The following is a 15,964-nucleotide window of genomic DNA, read 5'->3' as shown; positions in this document are numbered from 1 at the left end:
TCTAATTGTGTGCGGTACCGAGTGAATAATAATATTATGTAGATACTTCAGAGGCAGCGTGTAGAGGACAAAATGTTCATCAAATGGATATAAAACAGGATCCTTATAGGGACAGCCTGAGAAAAGCTCTGAAAATAGACTAGAACTTCCGTGTTCAGCTTATGATTTTACAATCAAAACCTTTTTTTCTGTTTTGATATATAACCATATTTATGTCAGATTTAAGCGTGTGGTCATTTTTGCATCACAGCCCTCACAAGGTGTTAGAATAGTTTGGGTTTATCATTTTTGTTACTTCTAAAAGACCCACTCCGATTAAAAAAAAATGTGTTTTTGGTTTTTCTAACATATTCTTGTAGCTCTTTTTTGGTTAATGGAGGACAAATATGAATAAATCATATTTCTTTATTCAAATCGTTGAGAATCAACAGCATATGATAAAAAAAAAAGTTTTATCAGTGGTAGAAAATACACTGCAAAAAGTGAAATAATTGATCAATTAACAAAAGCTGTAATTATTACATCCAAAAATATTTGTTTTTAATCAAATTAAATGTTTGAGACGCGTAAACCATTAAATAAAAATGTTGAATTGATGAAAACGAATCATTTTAAACGAAACAATTTACAAAGCTTTTGTTAATTGATCTAACGCAGGGGTATTCAAATCCAGGCCTCGAGGGCCGGTGTCCTACATGTTTTCCAAACAACCTTCCATTGAAGCTCCTTATTGGCTAAACATACCTGATCCTGGAAATTAGCAGCAGATAAGGCAGGATTTCTGGAAAACCTACAGGAAGCTGGCCCTCGAGGCCTGGATTTGAATACCCCTGATCTAATGTTTCACTTTATTCAGTGTATGCTGATCAGGGCACAACAGCAGGAAGGGGGAAGAGGGGGCGGGCTTGCTGCATGCTAACAAATTACAATATCTGAAAAAGAAAAAAAAAATGAACATTGAACATTTTTACGCAGATGACTTTCAGATTTATTTGTCACCTAAAACAAACAGACAAATAAAGAAAAAATAAAGGTTTTTTTTAAGAATTTCATTATTCAAATTGTTTAGAATCAGGAGCTGACAAAAACATTTTCTTAAAAAAAAAGATCGTATTTGTGAAATAGAAAATATGCTGGATGGACCATAACCTCCCAGCTCCAATTTATTCTGATATATCCACTTATAGACAAACAAATTCATCATTTTTTTCTTTATCTGACCTAACTGGCTCCAAACTGTACATCTGGTCCAACATTGCCATTTTTGTTGCACCGTTACTTTTAATTTGGACATGTGAAGGGCTGTAAGAAAGATAGTAGTCCCGCCCACAACACAGAGATGAATATCTAATGAACTACTGCTGCTCTGCAGAAACTATGCACTAGAAAACAACACAGGTTTTTAATTTTGGCTAAAATGGCTGAATCAAAATTCAAAGTTCACTGAGAATGCTTTGAAAATAGATCAAAAGATGATCAAAGTGAGTCTTTAAAGCTGAAATCCTAGACTTTGTTTGCCCCAAGGCTTTAAATTCAAGTGTCATTTCTACTGTGTATCAATCTGTTGCAAATTCATTAAATAAACCCTTTAAAATTACCTTTAAAATCTAACCAAAGCTGTTTTTATCTGCTACATCTTGTTGAAATGAAGCCTAAAATCGGTTTACCAGAGATCGAGTGCTCATCGTGCATCATCTGTGTGTCTCAGGTTGATTTCCTGGCCTTGGAGATGCGTAACGGGAAGGTGAATTTCCTCTGGGATGTGGGTTCAGGTGTTGGAAGGCTCGAATATCCCGTTCACACCATCCACGATGGGAACTGGCATCGGATAGAAGCTTCTCGGTAAGTGGTAGCATGAGCATTTCATTGAGTACTCAATTCTTTAATACAAGATCTATACGTCAACCCAAAAACAAGTTTCTACCTTAAAACCGTCAAAAGAGAATGTTGGTTTGTGAATTTAGTTTCTTCTCCACAAAAACACACTAACAGAAATGTGAAAAAGCTTGTTAACACAACATCTTTACTTATGACATTTATGAAAAATTTTAGATTGTCCATCATGACAACAAGATTAAACATCAAACAAGGTAACACCCAGAATCATCCACGGGGCATTCTCTTCCTTGCTACCAGACAACATCGTTTCCATTGGGAAATCTAGACTTTCCAGCCTTGTCAGCCTATGGCAGAACATTACAGAGATGCTCTGTAATCCATTTTCTTTCCCGCTCTCTAGCTGTGAGCCGCGACACTGTTGCATAAATAACATCCAACACTTTCATTCACACAGAGTGTCTCATCCACTCTGTGCATTCGTCACCTGAGACTCCCCGAAGGTGTCCACCAATGCGGTCCGTTTGTCTTAGAAATACTCCACACAGAAATCCCACTCTTTGGTCTTGAGAAAAAATCATAAAGCAACAAACAGCATAACAGATCAACCAATCCATTCTTTTTATTATTTCACCTTCCCTTGACTACAGCAACGGTCTGAATGGAACCATCTCAGTGTATCCTCTGGAAGGTCCAATGGCAGGTATGATGCCAACTCCAGCCAGCGCCAACTCACCTGCGGCTTTCACCATCCTGGACGTCGACCAGAATGCCTACCTGTTTGTAGGAGGGATATTCAACACTGCCAAGGTAAGGGCCAAAACACAAAATGTAGTGGTCTCCTTTTGGGTTCCTTCCGCGCCACTTTTAGGTGTTTGGGTGTCCCCAACCTGAGATGCTGGCTGTTCCCATTAAATCAGGGGTCCCCAACCTCCGGGTCACAAAACTAGTACCAGTCCGAGGGTCATCGGTACCAATCAAAGACAGGGAAAAAATATGTTTACGATACTACAAAAAGTGACGTTGAGGGGCCCGAACCATATGTCCATATATGACAAATTGGGACTGAGAATGTGTAGGCCACAGATGGGTCATACCAAAGACTCTAAACATGGTGGACTCAGCGTTAAAGTTAAACATAGACTGTCTATGAGATCTGCCCCAAGTGAGTGACTTACTTCCAGATCCAATAAAATTAAGTCATTTTCATCGCCTTTTTTTTTTCGCAATATGGTCTGAAATCATCAGTAAACAGGGATTGGTCTGAAATATAATAAATATAATAAAAATATGATCCTTTGGATTATAAAGCAGATTTTTTTTCAATTTTTGAACAAATTCAAGGATTTAAAGTGTTTTTTTAATATATGGTAGGGGTCACTTAATTAACTCTGATTTAGTTTTTGTTGGTTATATTTATGAATTTGTGTCTGAAATGCACCAGAAAAGTAAAATAAACATTTTTTTAAAAATGATTGATGACTTTGCACTTTATGCTGCATTTCTTGCATTGAAATGATCCTTTGGTGTAGGATGTCTTTTATTTTGAAAGGAAGCCAAGTAAAGCTCTGTCAAAAGTTATAAACTATTTGATGTTTGGAACCTCTCTCAGTCTAGTTCTCATAAGCATTTGGCAGGATTAAACTACCAAACATCTCAGATTGTTGAGTTTTACACACCTTTTATGCGTTAACTAGCAAATATTTGTTGTTTAAAAGTGCTTTTGTATGTGTTTTTCAGAAAGCAGAAGCTGTAAAGACCTCAACGTTCACCGGCTGTATGGGAGAAACTTTCTTAGATGGAAAACCAATTGGACTTTGGAACTACAGAGAAAGACAGGGAGACTGTAAGGGTTGTGTTGTGAGGTGAGCCAAAAACAGTCAAATTAAAAAATATGTATTTGTTTATAATTATTGTCTATTATAGTATCAGGATCAGCTTAAAGTGAACGAAAAAAAAGACTGAACACTTGAAAAATAGACAGTGTAACTGATTTTTTTATTTTAAAATTGAAAAAAAACTGAAAATTTGAAAAAAAAACTGAAAATGTGAAAAAAAAGTTTTTGAAAATAAAAAAGAAACAAAAAATTTGAAAAAAAAACCTGAAAATTAAAAAAATAAAATGTTTTATTGAAAATAAAAAAATGAAAACTTGAAATAAATCTTCAAAAATTGAAAAAAGTAAAAACTTGAAATAAAACAAAACTATTGATAACAAATATCCATTAGTAACAGCTGCTGTTTTGAAATTTATTTTTTTTTGGCTTCACTTTCAATCCTCAGTTTTAAGATTCATATACATATTTGTATGTTTTCACATTTTCATTTTTTTTATTTTCAAGATTTACTTCAAGTTTTCATTTTTTTTTTTAATTTTCAAAAACTTTTTTCAAATCTTCATTTTTTGCTTCAAAATTTCAATATTTTTTTAAATCTTCATTTTTTGTTTCAAAATTTCAATATTTATTTCAAGTTTTTTTTCACATTTTCAATTTTTTCTTTTCAAATTTTCTTTTTTTTCAAAATTTCAATATTTATTTCAAGTTTTTTTTCAAATTTTCTAATTTTTTTTCAAATTTTCTTTTTTTTCAAAATTTCAATATTTATTCAAGTTTTCATTTTTTTTTTCAAAATTTCAATATTTATTTAAAGTTTTTTTCACATTTTCAAAAACTTTTTTTCAAATTTTCAATATTTATTTCAAGTTTTCAAGTTTTTTTTTTTAATTTTCAAAACTTTTTTGGTCAGATTTTCAGATTTCTTCAGTTACAATGACTAATTTTCGAGTTTTCAATCTGTTTTTCATTTACTTTAAGCTGATCCTGATTCGACCCCTCATAGTATTGCTATACCAAATGGATTTCCTGTTCTTGTAGCCCCCAGCGTACCGACAGTGAGGGGACGGTTCAGCTGGATGGAGAAGGCTACGCTTCGGTGGGAAGACCCACCAGGTGGAACCCAAATGTGTCCACCATCACCTTCAAGTTCCGCACTTTCACGTCTGACGCTCTGCTGATGTACATGGCCACTGAGGACATGGTATGAGTCAAACCCCAAATCTGTGCCATAGATACATTTTCAGGACCTCACAGGATCTTTCTTTGGGTTTGCAGAAGGACTTCATGTCGCTGGAGCTCTCAGAAGGGAAAGTGAAGGTGAATTTTGATCTCGGGTCAGGAGTTGGAAAGGCGGTTTCAGCCAAACGGCAAAACGACGGACGCTGGAAAGCTCTCACTGTGTCGAGAAACAAGAAGCAAGGTACCCACATCCAAGTGGATGAGCAGTGATCGAGTTTTAGGTGATTCCACCAATGACATTGAATCTCTGCTCTTCCTCAAAGCCGTCGTGACTATCGTGGACATTGACAGTGGCATTGCTGAGGACAAAATTGTGGCCACGTCTCAAGGTTCTGCTACAGGTCTGAACCTCAGAGAGAGCCAGAAAATCTATTTTGGGGGGCTTCCAACCATAGGAAACTACAGGTGAGCCTTATAATAGAAATGTGGATTCATTTAACCTACTTTGTGTGATATATGTGTTTTTATAAATGCTTTTAAAAAAGATTTTACAGTTTTGTTTTTCTCACATTTAAAATGAGAATTGATTTTAAACAGTTGGTCAATTGTTCTAACACCATATGTTTTATTTTGACAGCATGGCAGCCAGGTAAACAACTTAAATCTGTAATTAGATATAAGGACCACTGCATGATGCTGGCCGTTCTGCAAACAGCCCACAACGAATGTGTGCGCTTCTCTTGTTATGCTCATGATGGCTCCTGCTCCTACACACTGCAGCTGGAAGCAACATTTCTCTTGTTTATTCCCCTGAATTTGATGTTTATTTGTCAATGTTTGGTGCTGTACATGTCATTAAATCCTACAAATTGTTTGCTCACTTTTGGAGAAACAGAACAGTTTTTTTCAGAATTTCAAAATAAATTTGATATTTAGTAGTTTTGTTACAAAAGAGAATTTGAAGTAACTTAATGATTGCTTAAAACTTAAATGATAAAGAATAAAAATATATCGATTAATTTTGAGGAATTTTAGGGTTAAATGGTCATAGTTAAACATTTTCCCTACTTCCTGTCATCTAACTTTAATTATGATCCTTTTTAAGGTTGTTTACCTTTTTTTTTAAATCTTTTTTTAGATATTAAGAAGATAGTATTTCGTTGAGGAAAGCCCCAAAACATGTGTGTAACATGTTAGTAACTCCATTTTTGTGCACTTATTATCTCTCCAAACAAAGTCGTCAAATTCAAGTCATTATAATTTACTCTCACAATAAAAGTGTCAACCAAATTACACAAAAAAAGCCCCAAAAACAAAAAGGGAAACCCCAAAGCCATATGTTAAAACAAAGAAAACTGGTTACCAAAAATCACAATTTATCCCGGACAAGCCCCCAATTTATATCACGCCCCTGTCTAGAAGCTTGTAAAAAAAATGTATACATAAATTTAGAAAAAATAAATAAATAAATAAAATGAAAAACCCCAATGACTCAAAAACAAACCTAGACTGAAGATAAACTATACAAAAAAACTACACAAAATACAAGGAACAGAGTCAGTTAGGAAACCAATCACAATAAAGCTCTGCTGCTGGGAATCTTTATCCAATCAGGTGCTCCGGACAATTTAGACACCAATCTCCAAGCAAAACAGAAAACCTTCCAGTCCAGCAGTAAACAAACGAAACAATACAGAAAAACACTCAAAGTACAGAAAATATTATGGATCTTATTTGTGACATATTTTTTTCCTTTTTGTGTTAATTAAATCAATATTTAAGCTCTCCTTCACCATAAAGCAGCGTCTAAGCCTTCTCATTACAATAAATATATACCGTAAAATAAAAAGACAATTTATAAATTAAAAGCACATTTAATACTTTTTACAGAAAAGCCTTTTAGGAGAAATTTAACAAAATACTATTGTTGTGTCAATATATATTCATCATCGCCATTCTTGGTGCAGTTTCTTCCCTTGATCTTTGTGCTAATCTCTTTTTATGAAATCATTTTGGTTTTTTTTTACTTTAATAAACAGCATATGATACACATTTGCTCTTCATCTTACATCTGATTAAGTCTTTCACTCCTGCTTTTCTTCCCAATTCTCAGCATATATTTGCTTCTCTAGTTTTTGATCTTTAGAAACGTTTTTGGTTCTATTTTGTAGGCCTGAGGTCATTCTGAAGCGATATGCTGGTTGTCTCCGAGATATTGAAGTCTCCAGAACTCCATATAACCTTCTCAGCAGCTCAGACTATACAGGCATCACTAAAGGATGTAATGTGGAGGTAAGACTGATTAATCTGACTTGATTATATGGTTGAACATAGATGTGTTTGCAGAAATAAACTAACATTTTTGTGCTTTTTTTCTGTGAAGTTTTGACTCAAACTTAGTCTTTTTCTTATTTTTTTCTCAGAATCTGCACACAGTGAGCTTCTCAAAGCCTGGATTTATGGAGCTGGGGGGCCTCTCCCTTGCAGTGGGCACAGAGATCAGCCTGTCGTTCAGCACTTTACAGGACACTGGGACCATTCTGCTGGCCGTCGGAGGAGCCTCAACATCTAGACAGCAGGTTATTTTTCCATTTTTTTATTCTTGTTTGTTGTTTTTCTTTAGTATAGTCTGATTATAGTGGATCCGATTTTGTTCTTTTAATTTACTAAAGTATAAAGAATGAGGTTGTACTGCATAAGATCAGAAAGACTGAACTATTTCTAGTTATTTAAGTTAAAAGATAATAGGATACCTGTTTTAAAAATGTTGTGTGAACCCTTAAATAGCTAATAAAATGTTAGCAACATTTTTATGCAACTTTTCTTTCAATTTCTGTTCAGGTTTTTTATTAATATTATTTTAGCAAAAAAATATAAACTATTTCTCTTGTTGGATAAATATTCACCACCCAAAAATAACTATCATCTAGGGGCTTAAGAAAATTTCGATCCAGTGAAATATCGTGATTCTTCATTTGGCGATACTTGTATTGATTAAAAATGCTGTCAAGGTGATATATTTTTTTCGAAAAATAAATAAATATAATATTGAAAAAATAATATAAAAATTATTATAATATATTTAAAACTTATATATTATAATACATATAATATGATGTAATATATAAAAAAATATATTGTTCTGTGTCTTACTTTTGTTTTCACAATTAAACCTCCGACCACTAGAGAGCAGCGCAGCACACTGAGCCTCTCTGAGCAGTTGTTGTTACACAGCGAAAAGAGATATGTGCAATTCAGTTTTAGCTGAGAATGAGTACTGAACTGAAAATCTGTGCCAAGTTGGAATGGTACCATATAAAAATGTAGATTTAGACGCTTCAGGGCTCATGGAAGAACAATTATTTATGTGAAAGGTCTTTTCATTTTCAGATAAAGTTTTTCCTAAGTCACAATTTTTTTAAAAGGCAAAATATTTTCTCCAGTACTGTCTTTGAACGTACAGTGATACATATTATTTCATACCATGTATATCGCGATACATATCGTATCCTGCCATGTGTATCGTGATGCATATCATATCATGTCATGTGTATCGCGATGTGTATCGTATCATGTCATGTGTTTCGCGATACATATATCATGTGTATCGCGATATGTATCGTATCATGCCATGTGTTTTGCGATACATATTGTATCATGTCATGTGTTTCGTGATACATATATCATGTGTATCGGGATATTTATCGTATCATGCCATGTGTTTCGCGATACATATCGTATCATGTGTATCGCAATACATATCGTATCATGTCATGTGTATCACGATACATATCGTATCATGTCATGTGTTTTGCGATACATATTGTATCATGTTATGTGTTTCGTGATACGTATCGTATCATGTCGTGTATCGTGATACATATCGTATCATGTCATGTGCATCGCGACATGTATCGAATCATGCCATGTGTTTCGCGATACATATCGTATCATGCCATGTGTATCGCGATACATATTTTATCATGTCATGTTTATCACGATACATATCGTATCATGTCATGTGTTTCGTGATACATATCATATCATATCATGTGTATCGCTATATTTATCATATCATGTCATGTGTATCGCGATACGTATCGTATCATGTCATGTGTATTACGATACAAAATATATCCTGCCGTGTGTATCGGGACGCATATTGTATCATGCCATGTGTACTGCGATACTTATCATATCATGGCATGTGTACCGCGATACTTATCATATCATGGCATGTGTATCGGGATACATATCATGCCCTCAGACTCTTGCCAGCACACACCTAATATCAAAATGAACTGTATACTTTTTAAACCTTATATTTTGAAAATTGTATTTACATTAACTTCAAATAAAACTTTTAATTAATAAATAGCTTTTTAGGTTGATTTTTAAGGGCCTTGGTTGATCCAAAGTAAAAGTGTCTCATTTTTTAAGTTTTTGTTTCAGAAATGAATGTGTTTATTTTGAAAAGTCCAACCAAACTCCAGAATTTAAATGTGATTTTTTTTTAAATTAAATGCTAATTAATTATTTTATTTAAATATAAAATGCTATCCATCCATAAAAATGCAAATGCAAACAATACAAATATTTATAGTTGTCCTAAATTGACGATTTTTGACGACATTTTTCCACTGCAGGCGCGGAACTCCAAGAGGAGGCGGAGACAGTCGGGAGAGGTGGGTTCATCTCAGGCTCACATAATCTCTGCTGCTTTCTAAGCCCACAACAATTATAAAAGTGTTTATAAATAAGATTTGCATTTTCTGGCAAGTGGACTAATTGGATTTTTTATGAACTAAAACACACAGCCATTCACAAAAGCACTAAGTTACACACAGCTCAGAAGCTGCATATGCTGCTGTTTATGGTGCAGTCAGGAGGTGTCTGAGATTTCAGCTGACTGTGCGAATCACTTTTGGTCTAAATGAATTAAGTTTCCATTAGTGAATATTAATGAGATTTGACACTTTCAGGGACTTTGCTGTTAAATGAGTCTCCCACTTTTACACACACATTCTCACCAGCCTTTGCAAATACTCGTTTTAGTAAGAAACATTCCTGCAAACACATGCATCCAAAACAGGAAGTGAGTCGGTGTTTGTAGTAGTGGGAGAGAGGACAGAGGGTTACCTGCAGCTTATCCATCATCGCTGCTTGTTGGGTGCATAAATCTATTTTTACTAACTGCGCTGGCAGGCGGGGCCTCAGTGTGTGTGTCCGTGTGTGTGCGCGCAGAAAGAGGTTAAGCGAGGTTAAAAACACCATCAACTCAACTTGGCCCTGACTAATGACTGTTTTAGAGAGGGCCAGAGAGAGAAGGGGACAGGGAGAGGGGATGAATATAGGAGGAGGAAAGGTGGGAGATTTAGAGGTGAAGTAGGATGGAGACAGAGCGGAGCTGAAAAGAAACAGTGCAACGGGTGTAGGATTAGGAGGAAAAGTGAATACAAAATAAGGATTTTCTGTATAATTTTAAAATATTTAAAAAAAGGCTAAATATGTTTGACCTTTTCAAAAAATTTACTCTAAAAAGGACCAAACTCACAGAGATAATGACTTTAAAGGCCCACTCCAAAGAAAATTGTGTTTTTAACATTTTTGTGACATTTTTTGACAAGAAAATTAAGCTCAAAATTTTGGTTTGGAGTATTTTTCTATTTAAATCAAAGTGAATCAATGTTGTTTGAAAATGAGCTGATTCATTTGCAACTCTAATGAACTCCTGCTGCTCTGCAGAAACTATGTCCAAGAAAATTATGCATTTTGGGGATTTTGGTTAAAAACCACATGATCAAAATAAAAAAAAAAAAACAAAAACAATTTTGAACGCTTTAAAAATAGATCAAAAGTGATCAGAGTGAGTCTTCAAAGTTCCATCTTTAGTGTGAATTGGGTCATTTTTGGGTTATAAACTCAGCTTTGGAGTTCCACAAAGATCTATTCTAGAACCACATATATTTGATCAAAATTTATCTTTGCTTTTAGCAGATTAAAAATTAATAAAAAAATGAAAAGCATACTTTACGCAGATGATTTTCTGATTTATTTGTCACCTAAGTTTTACGTTAGCAGATATTTGCAGAAAAAAAGTAATCTTTCTGTAGATATTCATAATTATGCATTGATGCAAATGTTAGTAGTTTTACCTTTTTTCTAAAAATGTATTTGTTTTGACACTAATTTGATTTATATCCTAATTTTGTGGTTGCCGATCCAATTCATATTTAATATTGATTCATTTGGACGATCCTATTCATCGACATAAAAACAATGCAGGTCAATTTTTCCAGATTCCTTGTATTTCTTGAAAGATAATCAACTGTAAATTAAACAGGTGTGTACAAACAAACAAGAGTAAACAAAAATAAACAAGAATTAAGGTCAAAACCATTTACATTTAAATTATTTATTTCATTTTTATTCAGTAAAAGGAAAAAATAACAGAATATAAACATGAGATGCAAACTCCAACATAGTAATTGGTTGATTCATTTATCAGTTGAGCGATTTATCGATTAATCAGCTGACTCATTTTTTGATTTATTGATCAATCGTTACATCCCTATTCAGGTATGAAATTAATAAAATCTATACATTTTGAATATTTTGCTGGTCAATCTGATTTGGCAAATAAAGTTCATTAAAATGTTTTTTGAATTAAGATTTTACATTTTTCCGTGTAGAGTTCCTTGATGATGTGTCAAGCTAAGACCTTACACAAACAATTACAAAATACATAATAAATAACTATAAATATTTCTGATTATGTTCCAGATTTCAAACCTACTTGGTTTCATTATTGTGGAGGAAAATAGTAATTTAATTTGAAACGAGTTTTGTCCTTCTGACTGAATTTATCTGTTGGATTTGATTTAAAAAAGGAAGAAAGAACGTTTGTCATTTAACACAAACAGCCTAAACAGTTCATAGAGGGTTACTTAAATAATACAAACAGGTGAGACGTGTGAGTTTCATTGCTCGTGTCTGACAGCTGAACTCACTTTAATGCCGAACCTCGAGTGAATCCTTTTGTCCGGCGGACTTTAGTGGTTTGAATTCATCAGCGGTTCTCGTCTGCCACACTTTTGTATTTGTCAAAGCCTGCCTCCATCCTTGGGTTCTGCTTTAGTCCGTATGTTAGACATGTTTCCGCTCGCCGGTGTGCGTTTCTGCTTGTGTGTCCGTGAGCACTCCGCTGTGAGACGCCGCCGCCACAGCCACGTTGTAGCTACATCTCAGTTCAATTTGTCCCCCGACCTCAAATTGAAATTCCATTTTCAGGTGGTAAATTGTCTCCCACTTCGCCCTCTGGCACACAGTGAATTAAAATTCAAATTAGCCTGACCCTGCACCGCTGCTCCCCAACACCTCTGTGGCTGTCTCCCCCGCTCCCCCGACTCCATCTAGCTCGCCGTTTTGCTCCCTGCCCTCTCATCTCTTCGCCCCTATCATCTCCTCTTCTCTGTTCGTCTCATCGCTGGTTATGGTTTCCTCCTTGTTCCCAGCTCCACTGGAAGTTCACCTTTCTCCCACGGCGTCTCCCTCCACTTTGATTGTGTTTTTCTGCTTTTTTCCTCCATTGTTTTTGATATTGTGTCATTTTCTTTTGATTTTTGTGGCATAATTGTAAAGTTTTAAATTTAAAAGATAATATATTTTACAGTTTTTGTAAAACTGAAATGAAAATTCAAGTTTTTTTTAAAAAAAAGGTAAATATTTTTAAATTTGTAATTCAAAACTAGTTGATTTAAACCCATAAAAGGTGTATCAGCTATAAAAGAATTAAGAAGTTTCAATTAGAAAGGAGTATTAAAAGAAAACAATTTTAGAGGTTTAACCTTTAAAAAATGATATTTCCTTTTATTTTTACTCATTCCATTTAAAATAATAGTATCACAATTTGCATTTTAATGATGTTTTAATCTTGTTTTTAACATGTTTCTGTAGCATTTTTCTAATGAATTAGGACATATTAAAAAAATTAAAAATACATTTGCAATTTTGAGTAATTTTTTTGAGTTGGACTTTAGGTTTTTATTGATAAATTTGTGTTTTTCGTACCTCCTGCAGCCCTACCTCTCCGTCATGCTTAACTCGGGTTCTCTAGAGGTCTTGGTGTTCACGCGCAGCCACAGTCCTCACCGCGTCACCAGGCGTCCCGACCAGGGCGTCCTGAACGACGGCAGAGAGCACTCGCTGCGCATCGAGAGGCTACCTGGCAGGTTGGTGTCTCTGCGTCTGTTTTCATTCCCTCATCAACCTCCTCCACTGACGTTCTTTCCTTTGCTCTCTCAGATCTTTTGCCGTCCAGGTGGATGAAGAAGCTAAGCTAGAGGCGGCGCTTCCTAATGATCAGCCAATCAGCTTGCAGCGTCTTTTCCTCGGGGGAATTCCAGCAGAGGTGGAGCAAACATCCAACAGGGCCAACGTCCCATTCCAGGGATGCATTTGGAATCTCATGGTCAATGCTGTGTACGTACTCGTAATCATTGAGTTTGTGGTCCGCTTCTTAGGGCAGGGAACTCCAGGCCTCCAGGGCCGCATGCCTGCTTGTTTTCCAACATCCTAATTGACATAATACACCTGAACCAGGTAAACAGTCATGAGTAGGGCTTGGATATCTGGAGGCCTAAAGTTGGCTTTTCCAGCTTTAGGATGTATTCAGACACATTTGGTTTGCCTAAAGTGAACCAGAGTTTGTTTCCAGCAAGAATCCGGAACAAACTTTCAGTCTGAATACACCCAAGGAGGAGAAACCTACTTCACCTCGGTGCCCCGCCCCCAGACACATCTTTTAAGGTGGTATGGTTCGTTTCCAATTGGACTGAGCTTTAGTTTGCTCAGAGATTCTTGAGTCTGAGTCGGAGACGAGTAACTGAACAACCAAAGCTGGTGGTCACGTGATGTAAACAGAAAAGGAATAACATGACAAATGTAGAGCAACTATTTTCATGTGATCAAGCAGGAAAAAAGGATCTTCTTGTTAGAACGTTGATTTTAACTAGTAAGGAAAAATCAATTCGGCGATACATCGCGATATTTTATTTGCTGATACTTGTATTGATTCAAAATGAAGACGATATTTAGTTAATTATTCTTTTTTTTTTTTCACCTGAACCTCCAACCACTAGATGGCAGTAGAGCACACTTTGAGGAGCTCTTACAGCGCGAGCAAAACAACAACATCAAGATCTCACAAGAACTAGCTTCAGTCGCAGGACTTCCATAATTTCTGGCTCTCCTTGCTATGCCCCGCCCTCGTAATTACTGGCCAATGACGGAAGAGATCTTTAGTCATGTGGTTTGGTTTACAGTCGTTAGCTAGAAACTGAAAAGTCAGCTTGACAACAGTCTGAATACAGACCAAACTGAAGTTTAGGACTCAAATTAATACTTAGTCCGGGTCAAATTATTTTATTATTATATTGATTTTTACTAGTGATAGGGTAGTAAGAGTAGGTAATGCGTGCAGCATTTGGGCGCAGTCAGTACGGGGCCACTTTACACCCACTTTATTAGAACACGGGATCTGCAACCTTTAGCAATGAAAGAGCCACTTTGGGCAAAACCCATTTGGAGTCCAAAAAAGTCTTATTTTATCCATTTAGCAAAATTTGACTTTTTTTTTTCATTGATCGAAACAAAAAATATAAACAGAAAATTATACCTTTGGTAGAAGTTTATATGAAGTCCTTTCAAAATAAAAGACGATGAAAGGTCTCAAAAAGCTCAACCCAAAAATAGCATTTTCTGTTGTTTTACCTTAAGTCTTTGGTGGCTTTTGCTTGAAATCTAGGAATTCTTAGCAGAGTGTTGAGCAAACAAGGTTGAATGACGTCAGTAGTGATGTAAAACCTGGTTTATCCTACTTCTAGGTGCATTAATTTATAAACTTAACTAATCTAAATGAAATCGATGCTAATTTAGTACTTTTAAAAATTACTATTTTATTTTTCCTCAACCGGTGAGCCACAATAAAGTCTTACAAATACTTGAGGATACACTAACCACACGCCCGACAATGGTTCGTTCCATTTTCATGACGTCTCCGATCCTCCAAAAACCTGCATCCCCCCCACAGGTCAACCCCCGTCCAGTGCATTTGATTAAGGCCTTAAAAGAAGCTTCACCTCCTTTACTTTTTCCTATCAAATCATAATCCAGTCTCTTTAAATCCTTTCCTGGACTTTATGAAGACATGCTCGGCTGTCGGCGTTAGAGCTGCGAACACAGTCGCAGGAGGTCAATGATGGTGGAGTTGATTAGTATAAAGCTGGTGTCTCTTTCTGCCTGAACAGCAGTAATTGAGCTGTCTGGCATCATAAACGTAGTCATAACTCAATTCCACCCCCCCGCCTTAATCTTTGTGTGTTTATGTTATTTTCAGTTAGCCTCTCACTTATCCTCCCGCCACCCTGAATTTATTCTGCAGTCCGTCGGAAAGCATCCGTGAAGCACACGCTGTGACATTAAGTCAACATTATAAAAATAATTTAAAAATCACTATAATTATGATGTTCTAAGTATGTTGACCAAACAAAACTTTATGAAAGTTATTTCTGAGGACTAAGTTCAGCAGCTTCTTCCTACTTGTCCAGTAATCCATAATTCACGCTTGTTTTTGGCAGCATAAAGGCTCAAACTGTATTTTTGGGTTATTTTTCTGATGACCGAGGACATATATGAAATAAAATTAAGCATAAAAATCTAAGTTATTCTCTATCCAAATTGTTGAGAATAAGGAGCAGAAGAAAAATAATGCAGTTTAAAAAGAGTTTATCTTCAACAGGAAGGGGAAGAGGGGGCGGGCTTGCTCTGCACCAACAAATTACTTTAATTGATTTCTGAAAAAAAAAAAAAATTATAGATAATAGATATAGATAATACTAAAATATTAACTGATATTGAATATTTTTACGCAGATGATACTCAGATTTATTTATTAATAAAAAAAACAAGTAATTTAACAAATAACCAACCAAATTTTTAAAAATATACAAACTAACAAACAAAAACACAAAAATAAATAAATTACAACTGATTAAACAAACAAATAACAATAAATAAACAAACTACTAAATAAATAAATAAATAACCTACCC

At 35.2% G+C, this 15,964-nt stretch overlaps 1 protein-coding gene across 1 annotated transcript in view; it reads left to right on the top strand.

Moving 5' to 3' along the window:
- lama2 (laminin, alpha 2) overlaps positions 1–15,964 on the top strand; it is a 179,570-nt gene that overhangs the window by 152,036 nt on the left and 11,570 nt on the right. Inside the window, exons 51-61 of the mRNA XM_036210649.1 lie at positions 1,709–1,842; positions 2,487–2,646; positions 3,577–3,701; positions 4,713–4,875; positions 4,950–5,094; positions 5,177–5,318; positions 7,025–7,145; positions 7,277–7,432; positions 9,500–9,538; positions 12,933–13,084; positions 13,158–13,334. Coding sequence (XP_036066542.1) covers positions 1,709–1,842; positions 2,487–2,646; positions 3,577–3,701; positions 4,713–4,875; positions 4,950–5,094; positions 5,177–5,318; positions 7,025–7,145; positions 7,277–7,432; positions 9,500–9,538; positions 12,933–13,084; positions 13,158–13,334 — 1,514 coding nt within the window. The remainder of the gene's footprint in view (positions 1–1,708; positions 1,843–2,486; positions 2,647–3,576; positions 3,702–4,712; positions 4,876–4,949; positions 5,095–5,176; positions 5,319–7,024; positions 7,146–7,276; positions 7,433–9,499; positions 9,539–12,932; positions 13,085–13,157; positions 13,335–15,964) is intronic.

This window comes from Oryzias melastigma, linkage group LG24 (genome assembly GCF_002922805.2).
Source record: "Oryzias melastigma strain HK-1 linkage group LG24, ASM292280v2, whole genome shotgun sequence".
In the NCBI taxonomy this organism is placed as follows: domain Eukaryota; kingdom Metazoa; phylum Chordata; class Actinopteri; order Beloniformes; family Adrianichthyidae; genus Oryzias; species Oryzias melastigma.
This window is presented reverse-complemented; position numbering and strand designations above follow the sequence as displayed.